General features: G+C 39.4%; 1 protein-coding gene across 1 annotated transcript in view; it reads right to left on the bottom strand.

The window, feature by feature from the left end:
* The window catches only part of C9H3orf20 (chromosome 9 C3orf20 homolog), a 64,565-nt gene extending 38,557 nt beyond the window's left edge, over positions 1-26,008 (bottom strand). Inside the window, exons 1-5 of the mRNA XM_036739655.1 lie at positions 25,588-26,008; positions 24,206-24,322; positions 21,198-21,323; positions 18,092-18,221; positions 5,129-5,368 (exon numbers count right to left, since the gene is read on the bottom strand). Coding sequence (XP_036595550.1) covers positions 5,129-5,368; positions 18,092-18,221; positions 21,198-21,323; positions 24,206-24,322; positions 25,588-26,008 — 1,034 coding nt within the window. The remainder of the gene's footprint in view (positions 1-5,128; positions 5,369-18,091; positions 18,222-21,197; positions 21,324-24,205; positions 24,323-25,587) is intronic.
* Between the last annotated feature and the right edge of the window lie 245 nt (positions 26,009-26,253).

The raw sequence follows: 26,253 nt of genomic DNA, 5'->3' as shown, positions 1-26,253 counted from the left end.
GCATGAGAACATTCAACAGTCACTCAGGATTGGCGTTGGAGAACTTTCCCTTCCACTGTGTCCTATCTATGTTCCTTTCTATAAGAAAAAAAATGGCTTCATATATAGGAGGAATAGAAAACCTTCGCAGAACAATGGCAAGGAAAGGCGCCTTGTGGTCCACAGGCTTCACTTCACTTCTCCAGTCTAGTCATGTTTCACTTTGTGAAACAGTCACCTTCTGCCTTGCTACAACATACCACCACTTCCCACTCCTTTCCTCTTTCCAGGTGCAGAACTGTAATTTAAATCAAGCCTGCCAAATGGTGTGTCAATGTATGGCACCCTAGTAACTTTCCAAATCAAGATAACGCCTCCTCGATCACCTTTGTTTTCTTCTATTAGAATGTAAGCTCCCCGAGAGCAAGCACTTTCTTCATTTTTGTTTTTGTATCCCCGCAGAACTGAGTCAGAGTGCTTGGCACATAGTGAGTGCTTGATAAATGCTTTGTTTTCATTCATTCATTTGGAATGATAGTCCTTCAAATATTTGAAGATCCCTCTCAGATATCACTTAACTTTTCTCCAGAATTTCTTCCATTGGTCCTCTTACTTTAGGCCTTTAGTTTTTGGCTTTGATCCCTGTTCAAATAATAACTTCCATTCACATGACACTTTAAGATTTACATACCGCTTTACATTCATGATGTCATTCTCAGCAGATATTATTGCCTCCACTTTTCTGATGAGGTTACTAAGGCTTAGAGAGGTCGAGTGACTTGCCCAGGGTCACACTGCTAAGCACCAGAGACAGGAGACATACTTCTTCCTGTCTCCCAGTCCTGGACTTTTCCCCCATACCACGACTGTGTGCATCCCTTGGAAAGGGGGGAGGATTTCTCAAAGTTCATCAATCGTATGTTTAGAGCTGGAAGGGAATTTGGAGATAATCTGTTCCAACCATTTCACTTTCTGGATGAGGGAACTGAAGGCCTGGGACATGCTCAAGGTCATACAAGTATTTAGTAGCAGAAGGTGGATTTGAACTCACTTCCCCAGACTCTGAATCCAGTGCTCTTGACATCAGACCTTTACATTTCTGGGTGAATGAAGGATCTGAGCTTGGAGCAGTAGAGAGAGAAGAGAAACCTAGATAGTAGGGACATGGCCTGGGGCACTAACAAACTTTGCAGTCACCATTTTGCTGTGGGGGGCACTTGCCTCTGAATACTATGACTAAGTAAAGAGTCATTGGTTTACAGAAACACGAAGATCCATGGGCTAGTACCTTCTAACCCCAACATAATATTTGACTTCATGGACACCCTCCCAAGGTCCATTGTGTCACTGTCACCTGAAATGGTTGTCCAACTGTTGATGATGCAGCTGATGCTGTCGATGGTGCTCTTTGAGAGCTAAGACAAACAAATGTAACCCAAATATTTCCACTCACCTAAAGAAAGATCTGCTGCTGCAAATACATGGAAAGGTGTTTAGGCCAGCCCAGAGCAGACACAAAAGGAGATTCATTAGCTATAGAACTGAGAGGGACCTTAGAGATGATTTAACTTGACTCCTTCATTTTATAGAGGAGGAAACAGGAGAGGCTAAATAACTTTCCTAAGGTCAGAGTCATGATTTGAACCCAAATCTTCTGACTGGAACTCTGGCACTCTCTCAGAATGTTAAAGGGGAGGAACCTTAGAGATCATTTAGCCCAACCCCTTCATTTTACAGACAAGGAAACCTCATCTCAGAGAGGTTCAGTTATTTGTCCAAGGTCATACAGAGAATGAATGACCCAGCCAGGATAAGAATCCAGGCCTCAGATTCCCATCATATAAATCTAGTCACCATTAGTAGAGCTTTAATTAGTAATTTTCAGGCCTGAAATATACTCTCAAGTCACCTTTTAAAACCAACTTTGACAGGAGTGGGCGGCTAGGTGGCTTAGTGGATAGAGCGTGGGGTTTAGGTTCAGGAAGACCTAAGTTTAAATCTAGCCTCAGACACTTCCTAGCTGGCCTTAACCCTGTTTGACACAGTTTCCTCATCTGTAAAATGAACTGGAGAAGGAAATGGCAAACCACTCCAATATGTTGGCTAAGAAAACCCAAACAGAGTCACAGATTTGTAGATGACTGAAAAATGACTGAAATTGATGGGAGTAGTGGAGAGAGACTTCTGGACACTTCCCTGTGGTTGGGACATGGGGGTAGGGGTGGCTAGAAGTTCCAGAACACTATGAAGTTACTCTTAGGAAGCCCCTGTTGGATAGAGGGGTGTGGGGGTGGGTCAAGCAAGAGCTTTCACCTGAGGTAAGGGGATGGGAAATCCCATATTGTGGCTTCCTATTTTTTTTAAAGAAAGTATTGATATCTTCTGTTTTAATATCACCTTCATATATAGATATATCCTTCTCTCCTCCTCTATCCTTTCTTGCAACAAAGAATAAAAGAGAGAAAGAAAATCAGTTCCACAAAACGAATAAACACATTGGTTGAGTCTCACAATATATACAACATTCCACTCCCATGGTTCTTTCACTGTGTGAGGAGGAGACAGTTGCTTTTTTTTTTTTTTCATTTCTTCTCAGGGTCAAACTTGATCATTTTAATGATACAAGTAGCTTAACCAATTATTCTTGCTAACTAGGTTCTATCTGGATGCTAAACCCAGCTCTTTCTTAGGCTGCCTCAGGGCTACTTAAAGACAAAGCTCATGCTATTCATCTCTGGACAGAGAGGTGAAGGGCTAATATGTAGAAGGAGACACACATTTGGGGGCATGGCTAATATGGCAACTCATTTTGCTTGACTATGCACATAAGTTACAAGGGTTTTTTCTTTCTTCCCCATGGGTGGGAGAAAAAATGCATGGTAATTGAAAAAAATTTTAATTAAAAGTAAGGCAAATGCCTATAGTGCCTGCTCTCCCATCCCCAACTGATGACTTCTGACCATCAAGATAGGCTTGCCTTTAAGATGATAGGATACTAGCCTGTGCACAACTAGTCATAACTAATGCAAAGCTTGGGTCCTCGTTGGCAAACCAGCAAGTTTTATGTGGTCCCAGTATGGGTGGGAGTGGTGGGGCCAAGAGCCAGGTAGACGATCCTGCTAGCAAACAAAGACCTCTGACGGGGTGGAATCCTGTGCTTGCATCATAAATATTTCATCTCCCTCTCCTGGCGAGCTTATATGAACCTAATTCATGGACATCTTCATGGGGCACCAGGGCAGTTGATCCTATTAAATTCAGTGAAGAGCTGGAAAGAGATAATGCAGGCAGGGGGGGAAAACCTACTTGAATGAGCCCTCTGTGTTTAATATACTACTATACATTTGGAAGCTGAAGCTGAATAAAGCATGATGAATGGATTCATTTAGGCTAGAGAAATAATGTGACATCTTTGACTAGGAGTTTAAATTCTGAATTCCCAGTTCGGCTAAAAGGCCAAATTGAGCTTGAGTTCCTGAAGCAGCCTGGGAGGATGCCTGCCTGCATCCTCTAGTCCCTTAGAAAGGTTGCTAAGCCAACTCAGGCAATTTTCCTATTTCTCCAGGGCTGGGGTCCCTCTGAGCAGTAAGTGGAATTATTCAAATTGATCCCCTGATGCTTTTGCCAAAAAAAAGGGAAGAAGAAAGAAACAAGCAAAAGTGGCATTATTCAAGTGTCCCTAGGAAAGGAAGTTGGCCACGGGAAAGGGCACTAGTCTGGGATCGAGGGATGGACCTGGGCTCTGGCTTTGGCACTTTGTTAATTAGTTGTCTGACTTTGGGTAAGTCACTTCCCTGGACCCCATTTTCCTCTACCAAATGAGAGGGTTGGGTAAAGAGATCTCTAAGGTCTCACCCAGCTATGACATTCAAGGATTAATCCATAATGCATATGTGTGACAGGGGTGATGGTGGAGGAAGAGCTGAGTTCAAATCTGACCTCAGACACTTACTAGCTGTATGCCCTGAGTAAGCTTCTCAACCCTGTTTGCTTCAGTTTCCTTATCTGTAAAATGAGCTAGAGAAGGAAATGGCAAACCACTCCAGTGTCTTCACCAAGAAAACTATAATTGGGGTCATAGAGTTAGACACAACTGAAAAATGACTGGACAACAATTTTAAGCAGCTTGATTAGCTTGAAACTTCACTAAGATTTTTGGGACACGTTGTAGGAAGGTCTTGTCCTACATCCCTTTACTTCTACCCACCAAAGCATCCCTAGGAGATTGGTGCCCCCTTATAATCTCATATTTATTATCCCCAAGGTTTTGTTGCCACCTTAAATATCTGGGCATTCCTCTTTTCCTTTCCAGACTTAAATGATAGTTTAGGGTTGGGGAGGGAAAAGGGTAAATAATTGTAAGGGAAAGAATAAATGTTATAACATGCACAAAAGTGGTATAAGAAATCAGAATGCTCCATAGTTAACTTTGATATATAACTAACATAAAACTGGCTAGCACTAAGCTCAATGAGCCTCATCTGAAACCCAGTATAAAGTAGGCTTGGTCCCTCAAGGCAGAACAAGATATTTAAGATCAAGGCAAGGTCTTTATCTAGGAAAACCATCATGGGCATTTCCTCCTACTATAAACCTTACTCCAGACCTCTCCTCCCCAAGAGAAGAGACTCAGATCTTTGGCTCCTTCCACTTTGTGATCTGCCTGACCTAGGTAAGTAGGCAAATTATAATAAGTAACCCACCTCCAATCAATCCATGATCTTAAGCAGGTATTATGTCTATTCCCTGCTTAATCCACCCCACCCCCAAATCCTACCTGATTACTCCAAGAGGATGATGGGATCCTAAAGGGACACAGTTTTTAGCGCTCTTCATCTCATTAACTCACTTTCAAGTTGTGTAAGTTCATTTGTTTATAGAGTCGTACAAGGGCATATAGATTTTAGTGCTCTTGACCTCAGGGAGGATTTTGGATTCATGCTTGGAGGGTTGGTGCATTTGGTCATTTTGGTACAGGGGAACTTAATTTGTCAGATAGGATGAGGCTTCAGATACCCTTAGGACCCACGTTGTTTCAGATTCCTTAAGTTAGGAGCCAGAGTCTTCATCAATACTTTCCCAAGAAATGAAAACTTGTGGGAATGGGCAACTAGAGTGAGGGGGGGGCCCTCCCACAAATGAAGGATACAAAACAAAGGTGGTCCCATCATAGAAAGTGTAATGAAACCTGAAGGCCCTCTTCGACTTGGTGTCCAATGTCTGAGCACGATGGCCAATGGGGTAAGGAGGACGTGCTGCAGAATGCAAGACAGTCCTCGAGTCCCCCTTATAAATACTTGCGTGAGAACTGGACTTCTTCTCAGAGTAGTTTTGTAAAATGATGGGGAAAGAAAATCTCTTCCCTTTCCATGAGTTCTTTTCAGCTTCTCTGGAAGAAATTAGAGGTGAGTGAAATTCAGTTGGGTTTCAACTAAACATACTGGAGCCTTGGTCCAACTCCCTGTATTGGATCGTTCTGATTTCCTGTTCGTGGGCTTGCTACCCCTGAGGTTTTCCTGGACTATCTAGTAGAATTATCCTGAGCACAGGATCATCCAAGGATGACCAATGATTAAATGTCAGGAAGAGATATTCTCTTTTCTGAATCTATTAGGGCAAACCCCTCAAACTCCATCCACCCAGCTACGGCTTGGTCTATGTGCCTAACATGAAGTTCTCCACACAGTAGGAACTCAATAAACATTTGTTAAATTACATCAAGACACCAATGAGCCACATTAATAACAATAATGATAATAATAAATAATAATATAAGGAACAGCATTGAGATGGCAAAGTTTAATGAGTATTTTTTTCAAAACTCTCCCAACATTCCCCTGTGAACAATTTTTAAAAGTGTGTCAGATTGAATTCTAAGTTACATACCCAAAAAACAGTCACAGTGAGTCACTTTTTCAGCCCAGGACAGCTTGGAAGGACAGAAGGAGAGGTCTGTGGACACTGGAGCGGGAGCAGGCCAGGAACATGGCACAGTAGAAATAGCGCCAGTTATAGGCCTTTGAGATGGTGGCAGTGACAACAGCAATATCAATGGTACCTGGAATGCTTAGCACCCAGGGATGGTAAGGAGATTAAACTCCTGGTCAGTAAGAAATAACAAGTGACCCTTGTGCTGGCACTGAGCTCAGGACAAGGTGCCATTTGGCAACTCCATTATCCAGTTCCAGGTCACAGTTTCAGGGTGGAGGAGTTGTGGTCATGAGGGAGTATGGGCCCTTCTGGTTAAGGACTAGAATACAGATCAGAAGGGCACCGACCTTACCTTCCTCTCTGCCCCAATCCCCAATCACATCACTTTAGAAGCACTGAAAATTTACAGGTCTCTAAAGCGAGCTGTGAGAACAGTAGGGTGTAAAAGCCTAGAGCTGAGAACAATCATCCCACCTCCCTTACCCCACAGAAGTAAGCAAAGTCCAACTTTAGCATAAAGCCCAAAGTCAAGAAACAGGAAGGAAAAATGAGAAAATAGCAAAAAAAAAAAAAAAAAAAAAGAACCTGAACGTAAAACTCTACTATGTGACAGAGAAGTTTAAGACACAAACTCAGAAGAGGATAGTGACTTGGAAAATATTTATAAGCAAAGCCTCAAAGAAAAATGCAGTTTGGACACAAGCCCTGAAAGAATTCCTAGAAGACGTAAAGAAAGAGATATTTTTTTAAAAAGAGTTTAAAAAAAGGTTTAATAGATCAAATAAAAACCATGGAGGAAAAATTGGGAAAAGAACTGAGAGTAATGCAAGAAAATTATGAAAATAAAATTAACAGCTTGGTAAAAGAGGCACAAAAATACTGAAGAAAATAACTCCTTAAAAATCGGAACTGGGCTGATGGTAAAAGAATGGCAAAATGGTAAAAACCTCACTGAATAGAACAGTCCCTTAAAAATTTGAATCAAGTGGGAGCTAATAATTCCACGAACCATCAAGAAACAATAAAACGAAGTCAAAAAAGTAAAAAAAAATAGAAGAAAATGTGAAATATCTCATAGATAAAACATTCTACCTGAAAATCAATTAGAGAGTGATAATTTAAAAATTCTTGGACTATCTGAAAGCTATGATTTTTAAAAAAATCTTAGGTATCATATTTTAAGAAATTATAAAAGAAAACTGTCCAGATATCTTAGAACCAGAAGGCAAAATGGAAATTGAAAGACTCCACTGATCACTTCCTGAAAGACATCTCAAAATGAAAACTCCCAGGAGTATTGTAGCAAAATTTCAGAGCTCCCAGGTCAAAGAGAAAATACTGAAAACAGTCAAAAAAGAAATAATTCAAATACCATGGAGCCATAGTTAAGATGACACAAGATTTAGCAGCTATCACAATAAAGGAATGGAAGGCTTGCAATACGATATTCTAGAAGGCAAAGGAAGTAGGACTACAACCAAGAATAACCTACCCAGAAAACTGATATAATTCTTCAGAGGAAAAATGGATATTTAATGAAATAAAGGACTTCCAAGCATTCCTGATGAAAAGATCAGAGTTTTTGAAAAATTGACATTCAAAGATAAGACTTAAGAAGAACAGAAAAAGGTAAGCATGTACAAGAAATCACAAGGAAGTTAATAAGGTTAGTTCATATTTATAATTATTCACATTCCCAAATGGAAAAGTGATACATGTAACCTCTAAGAACTTTATCATTATTAGGGCAATTAGTAGGAGTCTACTTGGCCAGAGGGCATATATGCTGGGTCCATTACTTATGGATGATATCAAAAGAAAAATGGAAGCCTGAGAAAGAGGCTATCTACTGGGAGAAGGAGGAAGGGAGAGGAAGGATCAGGAAAATTCTCTTACATAGAAGAGGTGTATGAGAAAGAGTTTCCACAATAGAGGGAAAAAGGCACAGGGAGCAGGCAATGCTTGAACTTAACTTTCATCTGAATTGGTTCAAAATGGGAATATGTACACATTCGCATACACCCGCATACACACTACATACACACAGAGTGGGGTTTCAAAACTAATCTGGCCCAGCAGGGAAGTAGGAAGGGAAGGGGCTATGAGAATGGTGGGAAGTAATAAGAGGGATGGTAGATTAAAGGAGGCACAGTGGTTATAAGCAAAAAGACTTTTGAAAAGGAAACAAGGTAGAAAAATAGAAGGATAAATAGAAGAGAGTAAGATGGAGGGAAATATACATTTAGCAACTATAAATGTGAATGTGAATAGGATGAACTTACTCATAAAATGGAGAAAGATAGCAGAATAGATTAGAATCCAGAATCCAATAATATATTGTTTGTAAGGCATACTATTGAAATAGAAAGATATGCATGCAGTTAAAATAAGAAATTGGAACAGAATCTATTATGCTTTAACTAAAGTAAAAAAGGCCAAGGTTGCAATCATGATCTTGGACAAAGCAAAAGCAAAAAGTAGGCCTAATTAAAAGAAATAATCAAGGAAACTACAATTTGCTAAAAGGTACCATAGACAATGAACAATATGAAACGTATATGCACTAAATGACATAGCATCTAAATTCTTGAAGTAAAAGTTAAATGAATCACAGGAAGAAGTAGACAGTAAAACTGCTAGTGGACAATCTTAATATCACTCTCAGAGCTAGATAAATCTAAACATAAAATAAATAAGAAAGAAGTTAAGGAGTTGAGTAGAATTTTAGACAATTTAGATGCAATAGACTTCTGGAAAAGCTGAATGGGAATAGAAGAGAATGTATCTTTTTTTTTCAGCTGTATATGGCACTATCACAAAATTTGACCACATATTGAGACACAAAACCCTCACAAACAAATGCAGAAATATTTTCAGACCATAATACAATGAAAATCACATTTGAAGGAGGGCTTCTGAAGTACAGATTAAAAATTAATTGGAAACTAAATAACCTATTATTAAAGAATGAGTGGTCAAAGAACAAATCATGGAAACAACTAATAATTTCATTAAAGATAATGACAACGAGGAGATAACATGCCAAAATATATGAGATACAGCCAAAGCAGTACTTAGAGGAAATTTTACATCTCTAAACATTTACAACAACAAAAGAAAGAATAGATCAATGAATTGGGCATGCAACAACAACAAAACCTAGGACAAATAAATTTAAAATATCCAATTAAAACATCAAAATAGAAATCCTAAAAATCACAGTAGAGATCAATAAAATTGAAAGTTAAAAAATTGAACTAACAAATTAAACTAGGATATGGTTTTATGGGAGGGTGGGGAATACAGTTGATAAACCATTAGATAATTTGATTTAAAAAAAGAAAAAAGCAAACCAAATTACCAGTATCAAAAATAAAAAGGGTGAATGCCCCACCAAAGAAGATAAAATTGAAACAGTTCTTAGAGTCAGTTTGCCCATTAATATGCCAATAAAATTGAAAATTTAAGTGAAATGGATGAATATTTATAAATTTCTCAGATTAGCAGAAGAGGAAGCAGAATACTTAAATAGTCTAATCTTAGAAAAAAGAAATTGAACAAGCCATAAATAAGATCCCTAAAGGAAAAAGAAAAACAGGTCCAGATGGATTTGCAAGCAAATTCTACCAAACATTTAAAGAATAATTAATTCCAATACTATATAAACTATTTGAAAAAAAATACGTAAAGGAGTCCTGTGAAATTCTATCTTTGATAAAAATATAGTTTTGATATCTAAACTAGGGGGAACAAAAAGAGAGAAAGAAAACTACAGACCAAAGTCCCTAATGAATATTGATGCAAAAATTAAAAACATTAGCAAGGAGATTACAATTTATATCACAAATAACATTTACTATGGCCAGGTTGGATTTATACCAGGAATGTAAAACTGGTTCAGTATTAAGGAGGCTATGAGCATAACTGCCCATACCAATAACAAAAACAATAAAGCTTTTGACAAACTACGAAACCTATTCCTACTAAAAACATTAGAAAGTAAAAGAATAAACAGATCCTTTCTTAAAATAATAAGTACTATCTTTTTAAAAAATTAATTTTATATTTTATTTTTTCCAATTACATGTAAAAACAACTTTTAACACTTGTTTTTAAAATTTAATTTAATTTTTAATTAAATTTAATTTTAATTTGAGAAGGTAAGCAAATTGATACACATTATGTATGTGCAGTCATGCAGAAACATATTTCCAAATTAACCATGTTGTGAAAGAAAAAATAGACAAAAAAAGAAAAATAAAGTTTTTTTTAAAGTGTGTTTTGATTTGCATTCAGATTCTATCAGCTCTTTCTCTGGAGGTAGATAGCATTTTTCATCATAAGTCTTGGATCATTTTTTTTTGTTCAGAATAGTTAAGTCATTCACAGTTGATTATCAAATAATATTGCTGTTACTGTATACAGTGCTCTTCTGGTTCTGCTCACTTCACTCAGCATCAGTTCATATAAGTCTTCCCAGATTTTTTCTGAAACCATCCTGCCCATTTTTTCTTATAGCTCAATAGTATCCCAGCACAATCATATACCACAACTTCTTCAGCCATTTCCCAATGTCTAATTCTTTGCCACCAAAAAAAGAGAGCTGCTATAAATATTATTATACATATAGGTCCTTTTCCTTTTCCTTTTAAAAAAATCTCTTTGAGATATGGACCTAGTAGTGGGACTGCTGGCTGAGTTAAAGGGTATGCATAATTTTATAGCCCTTTGGGCACAGTTCCAAATTGCTTTCCAGGATGGTTGGATCAGTTCACAATTCCACCAGCGATGTATTAGTGTCCCAATCTTTCCACATCTCCTCCAATATTTGTCATTTCCCTTTTCTGTAATATTAGGCAATCTGATATATGTGAAATGGTACCTCAGAGTCATTTTAATTTACATTTCTCTAGTCAATAGTGTTTTAGAGCATTTTTATATGACTATAGATAGCTTTGATGCCTTCTTCTGAAAACTTCCTGTTCATATTTTTTGACCATTTATCAGCTGGAGAATGACTTGTGTTCTTATAGATTTGACTCAATTATCTATATATTTGAGAAATGAGGCCTTTGTCAGAGAAATTTTCTGTCAATCCCCTCCCTCCCATTTTCTGCTTGCCTTCTAATCTGGGCTATATTGGATTTTTTTTGTGTAAAACTTTTTAAATTTAATATAATCAGAATTATCTGTTTTACTGCTATCAGTCTCTTGTTTTGTCATAAATTCTTCTCTTACCTGTATATCTGACAGGCAAGACATTCCACGCTCCCCTAATTTGCTTATGATACAACTTTTTATGTCTAAATCATGTACCCATTTTGACATTATCTTAGTATATGATGTGAGTGTTGATTTATACCTAGTTTCTGCCAAACTGCTTTTCAGTTTTCTAGCAATTTATGTCAAATAGTGAGTTCTTGTTTCAAAAAGTGACATCTTGGGGCAGCTAGGTGGCGCATTGAGTAGAGCACAGGCCCTGGAGTCAGGACCTGAGTTCAAATCTAGCCTCAGACACATGACACACTTACTAGCTGTGTGACCTTGGGCAAGTCACTTAGCCCCAATTGCCCTGCCTTCCCCCCTGCAAAAACAAACAAACAAACTGGCATCTTTAGGTTTATCAAACACTAAATTACTAAATTCATTTATTATTATGTATTATGTACCTAATCAATCCCTCTGGTCCACCACTCTATTTCTAAGTTAGTACCAGATTGTTTCGATGGTTACTGCTTTGTAATATAATTTGATATCTGGTGCTGCTGGGCCACCTTCCTTCACCTTTTTTTTTCATTGATTTCCTTGATATTCTTGACCTTTTATTCATCCCAATGAATTCTGTCACTATTTTTCTAGCTCTATAAAATAATTTTGGTAGTTTGATTGTAAGGCACTGATTAAGTAGATTAATTTATGTAAAATTGTCATTTTTATTATATTGACTTGAACAATTAATTTGTGTGAAGTGTTTTGTAATTGTGTTCCTATAGTTCCTGGGTTTGTCTTGGCAGGTAAACTGCCAAGCATTTTATATTGTCTACAATTACTCTAAATGGAATTTCTCTTTCTATCTCTTCCTGCTGAACTCTATAGTTTGTATGTACATATGCATATGTATGTGTATGTGTGTGTGTCTGTGATTTATGTGGGTTTATTATGTATCCTGCAACTTTGCTGAAGTTAGTATTTCAACTAGTTTTTTAATTGATCCTCTAGAATTCTCTAAGTATACTATCATCTGCAAAGAGTGTTAATTTTGTTTCCCATTGCCTATTCTACTTCCTTTAATGTTTTTCTTCTTCGATTGCTGTAGGTATCGTTTCTAAAACAATATTGAATAATAGTAGTGATAATGAGCATCCTTTCTTCCTCCACCCCTCCCCCCCAATCTTACTGGAAAAGTTTCTAGCTTATCTCCATTACAGATAATGCTTGCTGATGTTTTAGGTACATACTCATTATTCTAAGGAAAGCTTTATTTATTCCAATGCTTTCTAGTGGTTTTAAATAGGAATGAATGTTGTATTTTGCCAAAAGCTTTTTCTATATCTATTGAGATAATATGATTTTTGCTGCTTTTGTTGTTATGGTCAGTTGTGCTGATAGTTTTCCTAATATTGAACCAGCCCCACATTCCTGGTATAAATCCCACCTGGTTATAGGGCATGATCTTTGTGATATATTGTATAATCTTCTTGTTAGCATTTTATTTAATTTTTTGCATCAATATTTGTTAAGGAAATTGGTCTAGAGTTTTCTTCCTGTTTTTGCTCTGGTTTTGCCATCAGCACCATATTTATGTCATAAAAGAAATTTGGTAGGACTCCTTTGCCTATTTTTCCAAACACTTTATATAGTATTGGAATTAATTGTTTTTTAGATGTTTAGTAGAATTCCGATCTGGTCCTGGGAATTTTTTCTTAGGAGGCTCATTTGTGGCTTGTTCAATTTTGTTTTTCTAAGATAGAATTATTTAAGTATTCTATTTCCTCTTCCGTTAATCTGGACAATTTATATTTTATAAATATTCATCTATTTCATTTAGATTTTCAGATTTATGGGCATATAATTGGGCAAAATAGCTCCTAACAATTGCTTTAATTTCCTCTTCATTGGCAGTGAATCTGCCTTTTTAATTTTTGATAGTTGTAGTTTGGTTTTCTTTTTTCCTTTTTTAAAAAACCAAATTAACCAATGCTTTTTCTATTTTATTGGGTTTTCATAAAACCACTTCCTACTTTTATTTGTTAGTTCAGGGGTTTTCTTACTTTCAATTGTATTAATTTCTCCTTTGATTTTCAGAATTTACAATTTGGTATCACATTGGGGATTTTTAATTTGTTGTTTTTCTTGTTTTTTTTTTTTTAGTTGCATGTCCAATTCATTGATCTGCTCTCTATTTTATTAATGTAAGCATTTGGAGATATGCAATTTCCCCTAAATACTGCTTTAGCTTCATTTTTTGGGGATTTTTTATGTTGTCTCATTGTTTTCATTCTCCTTAATGAAATTTTGTCTTGTTTCTATGATTTGTTCTTTGATCCACTCATTATTTAGGATTAGATTTTTAATTTTTCAATTAATTTTTAAACTATGTTTCTATGGTCTTTTATTGAATGTAATTTTAATTACATTAAGACTTGAAATGTATGCACTTAATATTGCTGCTTTCCTGCATTTGGTTGTGAGTTTTTTATGCCCTAACAAATGGTCAATTTTTGTGTCAACGCCATGTACCACTGGGAAAAAGGCACATTCCTTTCAATTTCCATTCGATTTTCTCTAGCAGTCTAATATCTCACTTTTTTATAACTCTATTCATCTCCTTAACTTCTTTCTTGTTTGTTTTTTGGTTAGATTTATGTAGTTCTGAGATGGGAAAATTGAGGTTCCTACTGGTATAGTTTTACTGTTTCCTCCTGTAACTCATTAACTTTTCCTTTAAGAATTGGATGCTATACCATTTGTTGCATATATGTTTAGCATTGATATTACTTCATTGTCTATGATACCTTTTGCAAAATGTAGTTTCCCCACTGGCCTGGAGTCAGGAAGACTTGAATTCAAATCTTGCCTTAGACACTGTGTGACCCTGGGCAAGTCACTTAATTTCTGTTTCTTTAATACACTGGAGAAGGAAACTAATTTAGTATTTTTGCCAAGAAAATCCCATAGTGTGCTCTGGTCCGTAGGACCACAAAGATTTGGACATGCCTGAGTGACAACAACAAATTCCTGTTTTATATTTTTAAATTAGTTCCACTTTTGCTTTTGCTTTGTCTATAATCATGATTGCTACCCCTGCTTGATTTACATCAGCTGAAGCATAAAAGACTCTGCTACAGTCCCTTATTTTTACTCTTTACTGCCTTCCTGTTTCAAATGTATTTTTTTTTGTAAACAACATATTGTTGGATTCTGTTTTTTTACCCGCTCTGCTATCTACTTCCTATTCATGGATGAGTTTATCCCATTCACATTCACAGTTATGACTACTAACTGTGTATTTCCCTCCATCCTATTTTCTCCTTCTCTTACTCTCTCTCTCTCTCTCGCTCTCCCCCCCCCACTTTCCCTTCTCAAAAGTCTGTTTTGCTTTTGACCACCACCTCCCCCAATCTGCCTTCTTTTCTATCATCACCCCTTCCATTTCCCCCTTCCCCTCCTACTTCCATATACAGCAAGATAGACTTCTATACCCAACTGAATGCATATGTTACTCCCTCTGTAAAAGCTCTTTCTTTCATGCCTTTTTTGTGTGAGATAATTTACCCCACTCTATCTATCCCTCCCCCCTTCTCCCAGTGTATCCCTCTTTCTCAAACAGACTGACATGAAAGGAGGGGAAACGACAAATGCTGGGAGGGATGTGGGGAAATAGGTACACTTACACACTATTGGTAGAGCTATGAACTGGCCTAACCATTCTGAAGGATAATTTGGAACTAGGCCCAAAGGGCTATAAAACTGTGCATACCCTTGGACTCAGCAATACCACTACTAGGTCTGTATCCAAAGAGATCAAAGGAAAAGGAAAAACACCCATAAGTACCAAAATATTTACAGCAGTTCTTTTTGTGGTGGTGGAAAAGGATTAGAAATTGAAGAAATGGGTGGTGGAGGCAAGATGGCGGCTGGAAAGCAGGGACTTGTGTGAGCTCCCCGCCCAGGTCCCTCCAAACATCTATAAAAATGGCTCTGAACAAATTCTACTGCAAAACCCACGAAATAGCAGAGGGAAGCAGGGCTCCAGTCCAGGACAGCCTGGATGGTCGTGGGGTAAGATCTACCACATAGAACTGGGAGTAGAGTAGAGCAGAGCCCAGCATAAGCCGTACCTGGACCAACCAGACTGGGAGCCAGGTGGAACAGGCCCTGGAGCCCTGAATTAGTGAGCTGTGGCAGTTACCAGACTTCTCAACCCACAAACACCAAAGACAACAGAGAAGGTTAGTGGGAAAAGCTGCCGGGACAGAGTGAAAGGAGGTTCAGCCACCACCCCAGGGCAGCGGAGGTGGTATAGCTACAGAACTATGGCTGCAGCTGCTTATGGCCCCAGGCCCACCTGGTGGGAGGAATTAAGTGAGGGATCAGAGGGAGCGCAGAGCCTGCTCAGATCTGAGTCATGGTCCAGGTTGGTGGTTCTTGGGGGAGGAGGAACGCTGGTGTGGCAGAGCTTGCTGTGTAGAAATAGCTCTGAAAACAACAGTGCAGCCCCTCAAACTTGGGACAAAGTACTCTGTACTCTACAAGCAGTCATACCCCGACGAAAAACTCAAGGGTCAAGTAAGTTGGCTGGGAACATGGCCAGGCAGTGAAAATGGACTCAGATTCAGACTCAGACTTTGGAATCTTTCTTTGGTGACAAAGAAGACCAAAACATACAGTCAGAAGAAGTCAACAAAGTCAAAGAGCCTACATCAAAAGCCTCCAAGAAAAACATGAACTGGTCTCAGGCCATGGAAGAGCTCAAAAAGGATTTGGAAAAGCAAGTTAGAGAAGTAGAGGAAAAACTGGGAAGAGAAATGAGAATGATGTGAGAAAACCATGGAAAACAAGTCAATGACTTGCTAAAGGAGACCCCCAAAATACTGAAGAAAATAACACCTTAAAAAATAGACTAACTCAAATGGCAAAAGAGCTCCAAAAAAGCCAATGAGGAGAAGAATGCCTTGAAAGGTAGAATTACCCAAATGGAAAAGGAGATCCAAAAGACCACTGAAGAAAATACTACCTTAAAAATTAGATTGGAGCAAGTGGAAGCTAGTGACTTTATGAGAAATCAAGGTATTATAAAACAGAACCAAAGGAATGAAAAAATGGAAGACAATGTGAAATATCTCATTGGAAAAACCACTGACCTGGAAAATAGATCCAGGAGAGATAATTTAAAAATTATTGGACTACCTGAAAGTCGTGATCAAAAAAAAGAGCCTAGATATCATCTTTCAAGAAATTATCAAGGAGAACTGCCCTGATATTCTAGAGCCACAGGGCAAAATAGAAATTGAAAGAATCTACCAATTGCCTCCTCAAAAAGATTCCAAAAAGAAAACTCCTAGGGATATTGTTGCCAAATTCCAGAGCTCCTAGATCAAGGAGAAAATACTGCAAGCAGCCAGAAAGAAACAATTTGAGTATTGTGGAAACACAATTAGGATAACACAAGATCTAGCAGCTTCCACATTAAGGGATCGAAGGGCTTGGAATGTGATATTCCGGAGGTCAATGGAGCTAGGATTAAAATCAAGAATCACTTACCCAGCAAAACTGAGTATCATGCTTCAAGGCAAAATATGGACTTTCAATAAAATAGAGGACCTTGAAGCTTTCTCAGTGAAAAGACCAGAGCTGAATAGAAAATTTGACTTTCAAATACAAGAATCACGAGAAGCATGAAAAGGTAAACAAGAAAGAGAAATCTTAAGGGACTTGCTAAAGTTGAACTGTTTTGTTTACATTCCTACATGGAAAGATGATGTGCATAATACATGAGACCTCAGTATTAGGGTAGCTGAAGAGAATATACATATAGAGAGAGACAGAGGGCACAGGGTGAGTTGAATATGAAGGGATGATATCTAAAAACATAAAATCAAATTAAGGGATGAGAGAGGAATATATTGAGAGAGGGAGAAAGGGAGAGATTGAATGGGGTAAATGATCTCGCATAAAAGGGGCAAGAAAAAGCAGTTCTGTAGGAAGGGAAAAGGGGGCAGGTGAGGGGGGAATGAGTGAATCTTACTCTCATTGGAATTGACCTGAGGAGAGAATAACATACGCACTCAATTGGGTGTCTTACTCCGCAGGAAAGAAGGAGGAAGGAGATAAAAAAGGGGGGATGATAGAAGGGAGGGCAGATGGGGGAGGAGGTAATCAAAAACAAACACTTTCAAAAAGGCACAGGATCAAGGGAGAAAATTGAATAAATGGGGATGGGATAGGAAGGAGCAAAATATAGTTAGTCTTTCACAACATGAGTATTGTGGAAGGGTTTTACATAATGATACGCATGTGGCCTGTGTTGAATTGCTTGCCTTCTTAGGGAGGGTGGGTTGGGAGGGAGGAGGGGAGAGAATTTGGAGCTCAAAGTTTTAAAAACAGATGTTCAAAAAAAAGTTTTTGCATGCAACTAGGAAATAAGTTATACAGGCAATGGGGCATAGAAATCTATCTTGCCCTACAAGAAAGGAAGGGAAAAGAGATTGGGAGGGAGTGGGGTGACAGAAGGGAGGGCTGACTGGAGAATGGGGAAATCAGAATATATGCCATCTTGGAGTGGGGGGGGGGAGGGTGGAAATGGGGAGAAAATTTGTAATTCAAACTTTTGTGAAAATCGATGCTGAAAACTAGAAAAATTAAATAAATAAATAAGAAAAAATAAAGAAAAAAATAAAAAAAAATAAAGAGAAATTGAAGGAATGTCCATCAATTAGAAAATGGCTGAAGAAGTTGTGGTATATGATTGTGATGAAATACTGTTGTTCTATAAGAAATGATTCGCAGGATGACTTCAGAAAAACTTGGGAACATTTACATGAGCTGATGCAAAGTGAAATGAACAGAACCAGGAGAACATTATGTACTGTAACAGCAATATTGAAACAATAATCAAGCCCACTTTCCCTCCCTAGAAAGAGGCTTAAAAAAATAGAAAAAAAAATAAAAAGAGGCTTACATAATTCGACACATTTCCTGCAGCTTTTCCCGGGCCTGAACACAGGGATCAGTAAACAAAAAAGGTTCAGTGCTGCTGCTTCCTGTAATTCTTCCCGTGGAGTCATCAGCACCAGATAGTTTCTGTTTACCTGGGAGAGGAAAGAAGCAGCTAGTGACTCTTGTGTTACCAGTCCATGGCATTTCAGGGCAGGGAGGAACTTTGAAAAGATTTCTAAGAAGAAAGAGTCAACAGAGATTGGGAGGGCTAGGTCTAATGGGAAAAAAGTCATTCATTATCAATCAATCAATAAGCATTTATTAAGCAGGGGCCAAAGACAAAAACAATAATAAAAATAGCTAGCGTTTACATAGCACCAACTATGTACGAGGCACTGTGCTAAGCACTTTACAAATATTATCTTACTTGATCCTTACAACAAGGATCTTGAGAGACAGGTGCCATGATTATCCCCATTTTACAGTTGAGAAAACCAATGCAAACAGAAGTTAAGTGTTCTTGTCCAGGGTCACACAGCTAGTAAGTATTTAAAGTTGGATTTGAAGTCAGGTCTTTGTGACTCTAATCCCAGAGCTCTTATCTATTGCACCACCTAAGCTTCCTCAAATGAAGGAAGGAAGAAAGGAAGAAAGAAAGGAAGAAAGAAAGAAAGAAAGGGAGGAGGAAAGGAAGAAAGGAAGAAAGAAAGAAAGAAAGAAAGAAAGAAAGAAAGAAAGAAAGAAAGAAAGAAAGAAAGAAAGAAAGAAAGAAAGGAAGGAAGGAAGGAAGGAAGGAAGGAAGGAAGGAAGAGGGAGAGAGGGAAGGAGGAAGGAAGGAAGGGAAGGAGGAAGGAAGGAAGGAAGGAGGGAAGAAAGAAAGAAAGAAAGAAAGAAAGAAAGAAAGAAAGAAAGGGAAATAGAATCAATCCCTGCCCTCCAGGAGTTTACTCTCTATTGGAAGTACCATATGTACATTAGTAAATATAGACAGAATGCAGGCAATGGAAATGCAATGTAACTGCTAGCAAGGGTGGTGGGAGGGAAGGATAGAGAAAGGTTTCATACAGAAGGCACTCACATCTGAGTAGAGTTTTGAGGGGGAAAAAGGTTTCTAAGAAGCAGTGGGGTTAAGAGTAGAAAAAACCCTGGATTTGGGGTCAGAGAACGTGAGTTTCAAACCCAGCTCTACGCACTGTGAAACCTTGGGCAAGTTCCTTAAATTCACAGATCTCAGTTTCTTCTTCTATATAAGAGGTGGGAGATGGGGGGTGGGGAGGGAGAGGAATAGACTAGATCAATGTTTCTCAAAATGTAGTCCCCAAGGCCCTTTCAGGGGATCTGCTAGATCCAACAATTTCATAATAATGCTAAGGTGTTTTGGTTTCTAATGTGGAAAATATCAATAGACATAACCCACATAAACAAAAGTTCTTGGGGTGGGGGGAGGAGAGACACATGTCCCTCTATCATTATTAAGAGTGTACTAGCTGTGTGACCCTGGGCAAGCCACTTCACCCCAACTGCCTCCCCCCCTTAAAAAGAGTGTAAAGGGATCCTATAAAGGGGTCTCAAACAAAGAAGTTGAGATTGAAAAAGACTAGATGCCATTTCTCAAGCCTCTCCATCTCTAAATCTATCACCTAATCCTATCTACGAAAAATTTCCCTCCTGAAAAACATCTTATTATCGTGAAAAGGGATCTGGGCACAAAAATTGATTAATTCCCTGGGCTGCCTGGATATTTTCCTTATGTAAAATGAACAAAATTGAACTCATGTGAATGCATCATTAAGCATTTTTTGGGCACTGAGTGTGAAAAGTGAGGTACTAAGGAGTGTGAAGAGACACAGGTGAAGGGATCCTTGCCTTGAAGCAATTTACAGTCTAGTTGAGGATGCTTGCACACCTGAAAGAATTGAAATGTAATCCTAGAGAGAAGGAGGGAATGAGTTTCAGGCGAGAGAAATAGTGTGACCCACCCCTACACCCAAGAGAGTGCTAGATTAGGGTCAGAGGACCTGAGTTCAAATTCTAACTCTGTTAATTACTACCCACACAACCTGGAGGATATCATAAATTTATGATTCTGGCTAATGCAAGTATTTCTTTTGCTCTACTGTACGTATTTGCATTGGGTTTTGTTTTTCTTTCTCAACAAGTGGATGTAGGAGAGAGAGATTTTGGAACTGAAAATAAAATAAGATTAATTTTTTAAAAAAATCTGTGATCCTTTGTGATTGAAATGGCTTGAAGACATATTACCAATATGAGCAATCTCAGATCTACAGGGGTCCATTTTATCAAATGACTCAGGGTAATATGCAAACATGCCTTCTACAGCCAGAACAAAGAATTTCTCTTGTTTGTATATAAATAGGATTGTGATTAATCAAATAAAAATACATTTCAAAGAGTGATTGAATCTACAGTAGATTTCTGTCTCCCATTTCTTCAATCATGAACAGATACCAATAGCCAGACTTGGATTATATCAGTGCCTATAAGGATCTCATGTTCAAAAACCCAGGGCACTAAGAGAATGACCAAGCTGAGATTTGCAGTATCATGGGCTTAGAGCTGGAAGGTGCCTTGGAGGTCATCCAATCCAAACCCCTCTATTTAAAGATGAGAAAACTCAGGTCCCAGGGAAGTGAAATTACTCGCCCAAGGTCATTCAGGCAGTGCGGGAGAGAACTGAGATTTGAACTCAACTTCTCTTGGTTCCAGATTCAGCTCTCTTTGTGTTTCCCAATACTGCCTCCATCATGAATTCTTCTCTAAGAGATAGGTGGTGTCATGGATAGCACTCTGCATTTGGAGTCAAGAAGAAATGAGTTCCGGTCTCCCCTAAGACGCTAGCTTTGTCTTATACCCTGGGCATATCTCTCAAGCAGAGTTCCTCCATCTTCAAAATGGGCACAACCATGGCACCTCGTGAGATCTGAACGCGATAAAATATGTAAAGTATTATGCAAACTTTAAAACACTATCATCATTGCCATCTAGTCAAGGCATCGGTGTTGCTATTTCTGGATTAGAAAAAAAAGGAAAAAAAGTCTTTGGTGATTATTAAAAAAAATACCTGGGAGTTTTGGGGGGTTGGGGTGGGGTGGTGGGATATCACTTACTTATGATGCTTCCTCTCCTGTCTTTTGCTCCAGAGAGTGAAAAACTCAAACAGGCATTCGAAGACTGAAAAACGAGCTGGTAAGGAGAGCTCACCCCTATGGCGGTCAAGAAGCTGAGCTGGTTTCCTGGAGCAGAGAGTAAAAGTTATTCAGGGAGGTTCAGTTTTCCTCTTAAGCAATCTACCCAGATCAAAGGCATTCACTTTCCTCGTATCTGGTCAGTTTGACTTGCAAGTCATGGCATCACCTTCCTGGTGCCATGATCCTCTTAGAAAATGAAGGGCAAATAACAACAACCTGGTAAGTGGTGCTACGTGGCACTTCTAAGAAAAAAAGAATGAAATAATCTCTATTGTAAATCAGGAATTTGCATCCTTATGGGGGGGGAAGACGACTAATAGGTATGAGAGAAAATAAATATAAAGTTCTTAAATACGAGGTAATTAGGGAGGGAACAAGCTGGGCAGGGTGGGAGGAAAGGAGTCAGAAGGCCCTGTGCCAAAGGTGGTACTTGAAAAGTATCTTGAAGGAAGAGAAGCGTTCTGTGAGATGAAGGTCAGGAGCCAGTGCTTTCTTGGCATGCGGGAAGAGCCATGGGGAGATGGAGTGCCATGTAAGGAAGAGAAAGGCAGTTTCACTGGATCAAAAAGTAGTACAAAAGAGGGAGTCTTGTACAATGTGACTGCAGCTGGACAGGTAAGAAGGGGCTAGGTTGTGAAAGGTTTTAAAAGCTAAATGAGATTTTCTTTTTGATCTGGAGGTAATAGGGAGTTACTGAAGTTGATTGAGTAGGGGAGTGACAAGGTCAGATTTTCACTTTAGGAAAATCATTTTGGCAGCCTTTAGAGAAGGACTGTCCATAGAGAAGGGAATTCAGAGAGAGACTACAAACAGGGAAACCAAGAATATTGCCTAGGTTATAAACCTGGGTGACTGGAAGAATGGTGGTGCCTTTGATAGAAATAAGGAAGTCTGTAAGAGAGGTGGATTTGAGGGGAAGATAATGTAGAAGGAGGGATTGAGAGGGAGAGAAAAAATCATGCCATCTGGCAGCTTTCTATTTCAACTAAATGTTCCTGCTAACTATTCAGCTGTTACTAGGCTGTTGCAGACTGTAAATGCTACTCACATTTCCTAGGTTTGGGCATCCTGGGATAAAACATCAGTTACCCTGCTGTGACTATAATTCCACTTCTAAAAGTTATTCCTCTTGCCTTATAGTTTGGTCTCTTTAGCTTGGATGAATGATCAGCCTCAGATCTCACTGTGCTGCTTGCTTACTCTATGGTTCCAAGAAAATAGGTTCAGGGGAAGTGCAAGTTCATTGGGCAGATAGCTGAGGTTCTGGGAGAATCAAGGCTTACTTCCCCATGAAATGCTTATAAGTTGAACTTGCTCAGGCCGTATAGTACAGAAGAGGAGGAGAGCAGGATGGAATCATGCCTGGCCATGAGTAAGGAATCTGGGGCAACAACTAAAGGTAGTTGTTGTTGTTTTAAAAATGAACATATTTGGGGCAGCTAGGTGGTGAAGTGGGTAGAGCACCAGCTCTGGAATCAGGAGGACCTGAGTTCAAATGTGACCTCAGACATTTGACACACTTACTAGCTGTGTGACCTTGGTCAAGTCACTTAACCCCAATTGCCCTGCCTTCCCCCCTCCAAAAAAATTAACATATTATTTGGGGTCAAATGGCAATTCTGATGGAAGCTTCAAAAGAACAACAATTCAGACACCATCACCATTTTAGGTCCAAATGCAGATGTAAGTCACTATACAGACAGATGAGCTATTCTGGTTAAAAACAACACAACAACCAACAAACAACTGGGTGTAAACTCGTTTTTCATTTTTTCAGTTTAGAACCTTCTGAAAATAATTATACTTTTTGTAAGGTCATGGGATCATTGAGAACTGAAAGGGACTTTAAGGGTCAGCTGGTCCAACTCTCCCATTTTGACAGATGAAGAAACTGAGGTCCAGACCTGACCAAGGCCAATCAGGCAGTAAGCAAGTGAGCAACAGACAAAGCTGGAATTCAAACCCAAGACTTCTACAGAACTCCAAGCCCAATGCATTTCCCACTATACCGTGCTGCCAAATGATCGCCCTGCTCCACCTCCATTTCTCTGTTGTACAAACCACAGATGGAAAATCCTTTTCCATAGTCAAGAATCACATAGAGTGCCATATTCTTATATCAGAAAACTCTAAGACTCAGATTAAGCAAGTTCCCCTGTAACGAAGAGTCTCTAGGTCATTGCCAATGTTTTGAGGTACAAAATGCCTGGGGAAAATTCTCTCTTCTACAGTTTAGCTTTCTCCAAATCTGTCTTTTCTAGAGCAGGGCTTCTTAATTTTTTTAGTGCCACATACCCCTCTTTGGCAGCAAAAATCTGCAGATTACATCTTAGAATGATGTTTTTAAATGCATTAAGATAAACTACACTGTATCACAAAGGAAACAATATATGGAAATAAAGATGTAATTCCCTTGCCCACCCAAGTAAACTGACCCTCCTGAAATCAAACCACAGAACGAGTATAATTTACAAAAAGAATGGAAGACAACTAGGTATCTAATTACTGGGAAAAATTAACCATGATCGATCTTGCAAATAGAAGTAAATTCTTTCAGAAGGGAGAATGTTAATAGTAAAAACCATTGACCATTGGCATCAAAGCTAGTGGTTCGCCAGTTTTTTGAGGGGGCCACATGTACGGTTCAGATGTGACCATACCCATCCTATAGGATTTTCCACCTATGTGACTGAGGGTGGGAACCTCAGGCAGAGGCGTTTCCATATGAGAGAAGGTTTACTTCTCTGACTAAATTTCAATTCATGACTCTGAAAAAATAAATCAACTTCCTCTTTAAGACCATCTGGGAGACAGACATCCTTTTGTTCTTTAAGAAAAACAACTCAGTAGCTCTGTAGCCTTAAAGGGAGGTGATATGGGGTTCTTCCCTTCCCCGTGAAAATTGGGATTGAATTATCTTGCCAAACCTCCTTTCCCCAGTCCAATTGTGTCCAGCATAGACTCTAAAATTATCTCCTTGGCCTTGATATGTAGAAGCTGGCTTGCTTCAGCAAAATGCTTTGAAACATCCATGGGGCTTGAACCTGTAAAGAAAGAAAAATTAGCTTTCTCCCAACAGTATACCAGTGTACCAGGGAAAATGGCCCTGGAAATAAGTAGACAGGATAAGCTTGGAGATCTGGGGGAAGTGGAGGCCCAGGGCTCTGAGAGGCTCCTTACAATAGAGCGGCCAGCACTCATAAAGTGTCCACCATTTTGGATCTCTGCCTTATCTCCCTATTGTATGGTAAGACTCTGACTCATTCGCCTTGGCATACCTTATATTTGACATTCCACAAACAGCAGGGGAATGACAAATAGATAATGGAATGTACTGCCCTCCTCTCAGCAGAGAAGTGGGATAGGCTGGGTCACTGCATTGGATACATTTATCAGAAGAAGACATTCCATCAGGTATTTTTACAGAAGTATTTTTCTTTGTTATAAGGAGGGGCTTAATGGTAGGAGTGGAGAAGGCTGAGTAGGGAAGGTATTTCCAGAAACAAGAGCTGCGAAAACAGAAATACATCAGTAAGAGGGCAGGGGAAGTTTCATCTCTGTCTTTGTATCCCTGGTGCCTAACACAGTGCCTGGCACATAGAAGGCACATAATAAATGCTTGATGCTTAATTGGTTGAATAAACCACTTGGTTTAAAATCTCAAAGGAGAGGCATTGCAGCGGGGAAAGCGGGGCGGGGGGAGCTACTGAATTAGGACTCAATTTGGCCACTCTCCTGGTGTTGTTGTGCCTATATAGCCCAGAACACACAGGGGTACCCCCTCCCCCACTAGCTCTCCCAGGTACAGGCCATGGAAAAGTGGGGGGCAGGGTTTAAGGTGAAGTAAAAAGGGAGTGGGCTGGTCTTCTACCACCTCATAAATTTAGACTGTGTTTGCCCGCTCTTTAATCAGCTACTTTGGGCTTGTGGGGGAGGGGGGTGTTGGGGAAAGGAAGAAGAAAAAGGAATAAAATAAGGGAGGGTAGGAAGAGAAAGTGGCAGATACTCTCCAAAGTGGGGAAGGACCCCACCCCCCTTCCCCCAAGAAGAACCACAATGTTCAAACTTGCTTATTTCGCAGATGTGGAAAGTGAGACCCAGGAAAGTGAGACGATTTGTTGGGGGTAATCTGTTACAGGTGGGACTTGACTCCAGACAGAGTGTCTGTACAATGAATACGAGGACCCAAACTTTTCCACTCGAGGGACAGAATGGTGTAGTGGTTAGATCAGTCTGCTCCTACGTGGCCTTGGGCTTCATTACTCAGTCCAGAGAGACCAAGAGCGGCTCCCCCCCAAGCCAAGCTCACCTGTCGAGGCCTCTAACATCATCTTCATTTTCAGGGAGAGGAGCTCTGATAGCAGGTGGATCGACTTCTTTTGGAATTTTTGGATGATCTGCTGGCTGTTGGGCATTGGTTGGATGACGGCTACAGGCGATGGTGAGTTCTTGGTCATGGGCTTCCTGGAGGTGGTAGAAAAAGACAAATCCACGGAAGAGGCCTGCCCAAAAAAGATGTCCAGGCCGGAGATCTTGGATGATGATGCACTGGGGGGTTCCATGATAAGCTCCTCCCATGTGAACTCGAAGATGTTTTTGATGCCCCTGGGCATGATGATGCCCAAGCTCCTGCAGGTGATCAGGAGCTTCGAGATCTCCTCCAGCAACTTGGGGGCCAGCACTTTGTACTGATGGTACAGGTCCGTGTTACTCTTGGTGAAGTTGCTCATGGTGCCAGAAGGTACATCCTGCCTCAAGATATTTTCTGAGTTGGTGGAGGGACCTGGAAAAGAAAAGAATTAATGGAGGCAGCATGGAAAAGTGGAAAGAACTCTGACTCTGAAGTCAGAGGTCCTAGGCTCAAATCCCATCTCTGATGTTTACTATCTCCATGATCTTGAACAAAGCATTCCACTTGGCCTCCGTTTCCCCCTCTGGAAAATTGGGGGTGTGAAATAGCTGGCCAGTTCTAGAT

Source organism: Trichosurus vulpecula, chromosome 9 (assembly GCF_011100635.1).
Source record: "Trichosurus vulpecula isolate mTriVul1 chromosome 9, mTriVul1.pri, whole genome shotgun sequence".
Classification (NCBI taxonomy): domain Eukaryota; kingdom Metazoa; phylum Chordata; class Mammalia; order Diprotodontia; family Phalangeridae; genus Trichosurus; species Trichosurus vulpecula.
The sequence above is the reverse complement of the archived record's forward strand: the minus strand, read 5'-3'. Positions and strand labels throughout refer to the sequence as shown.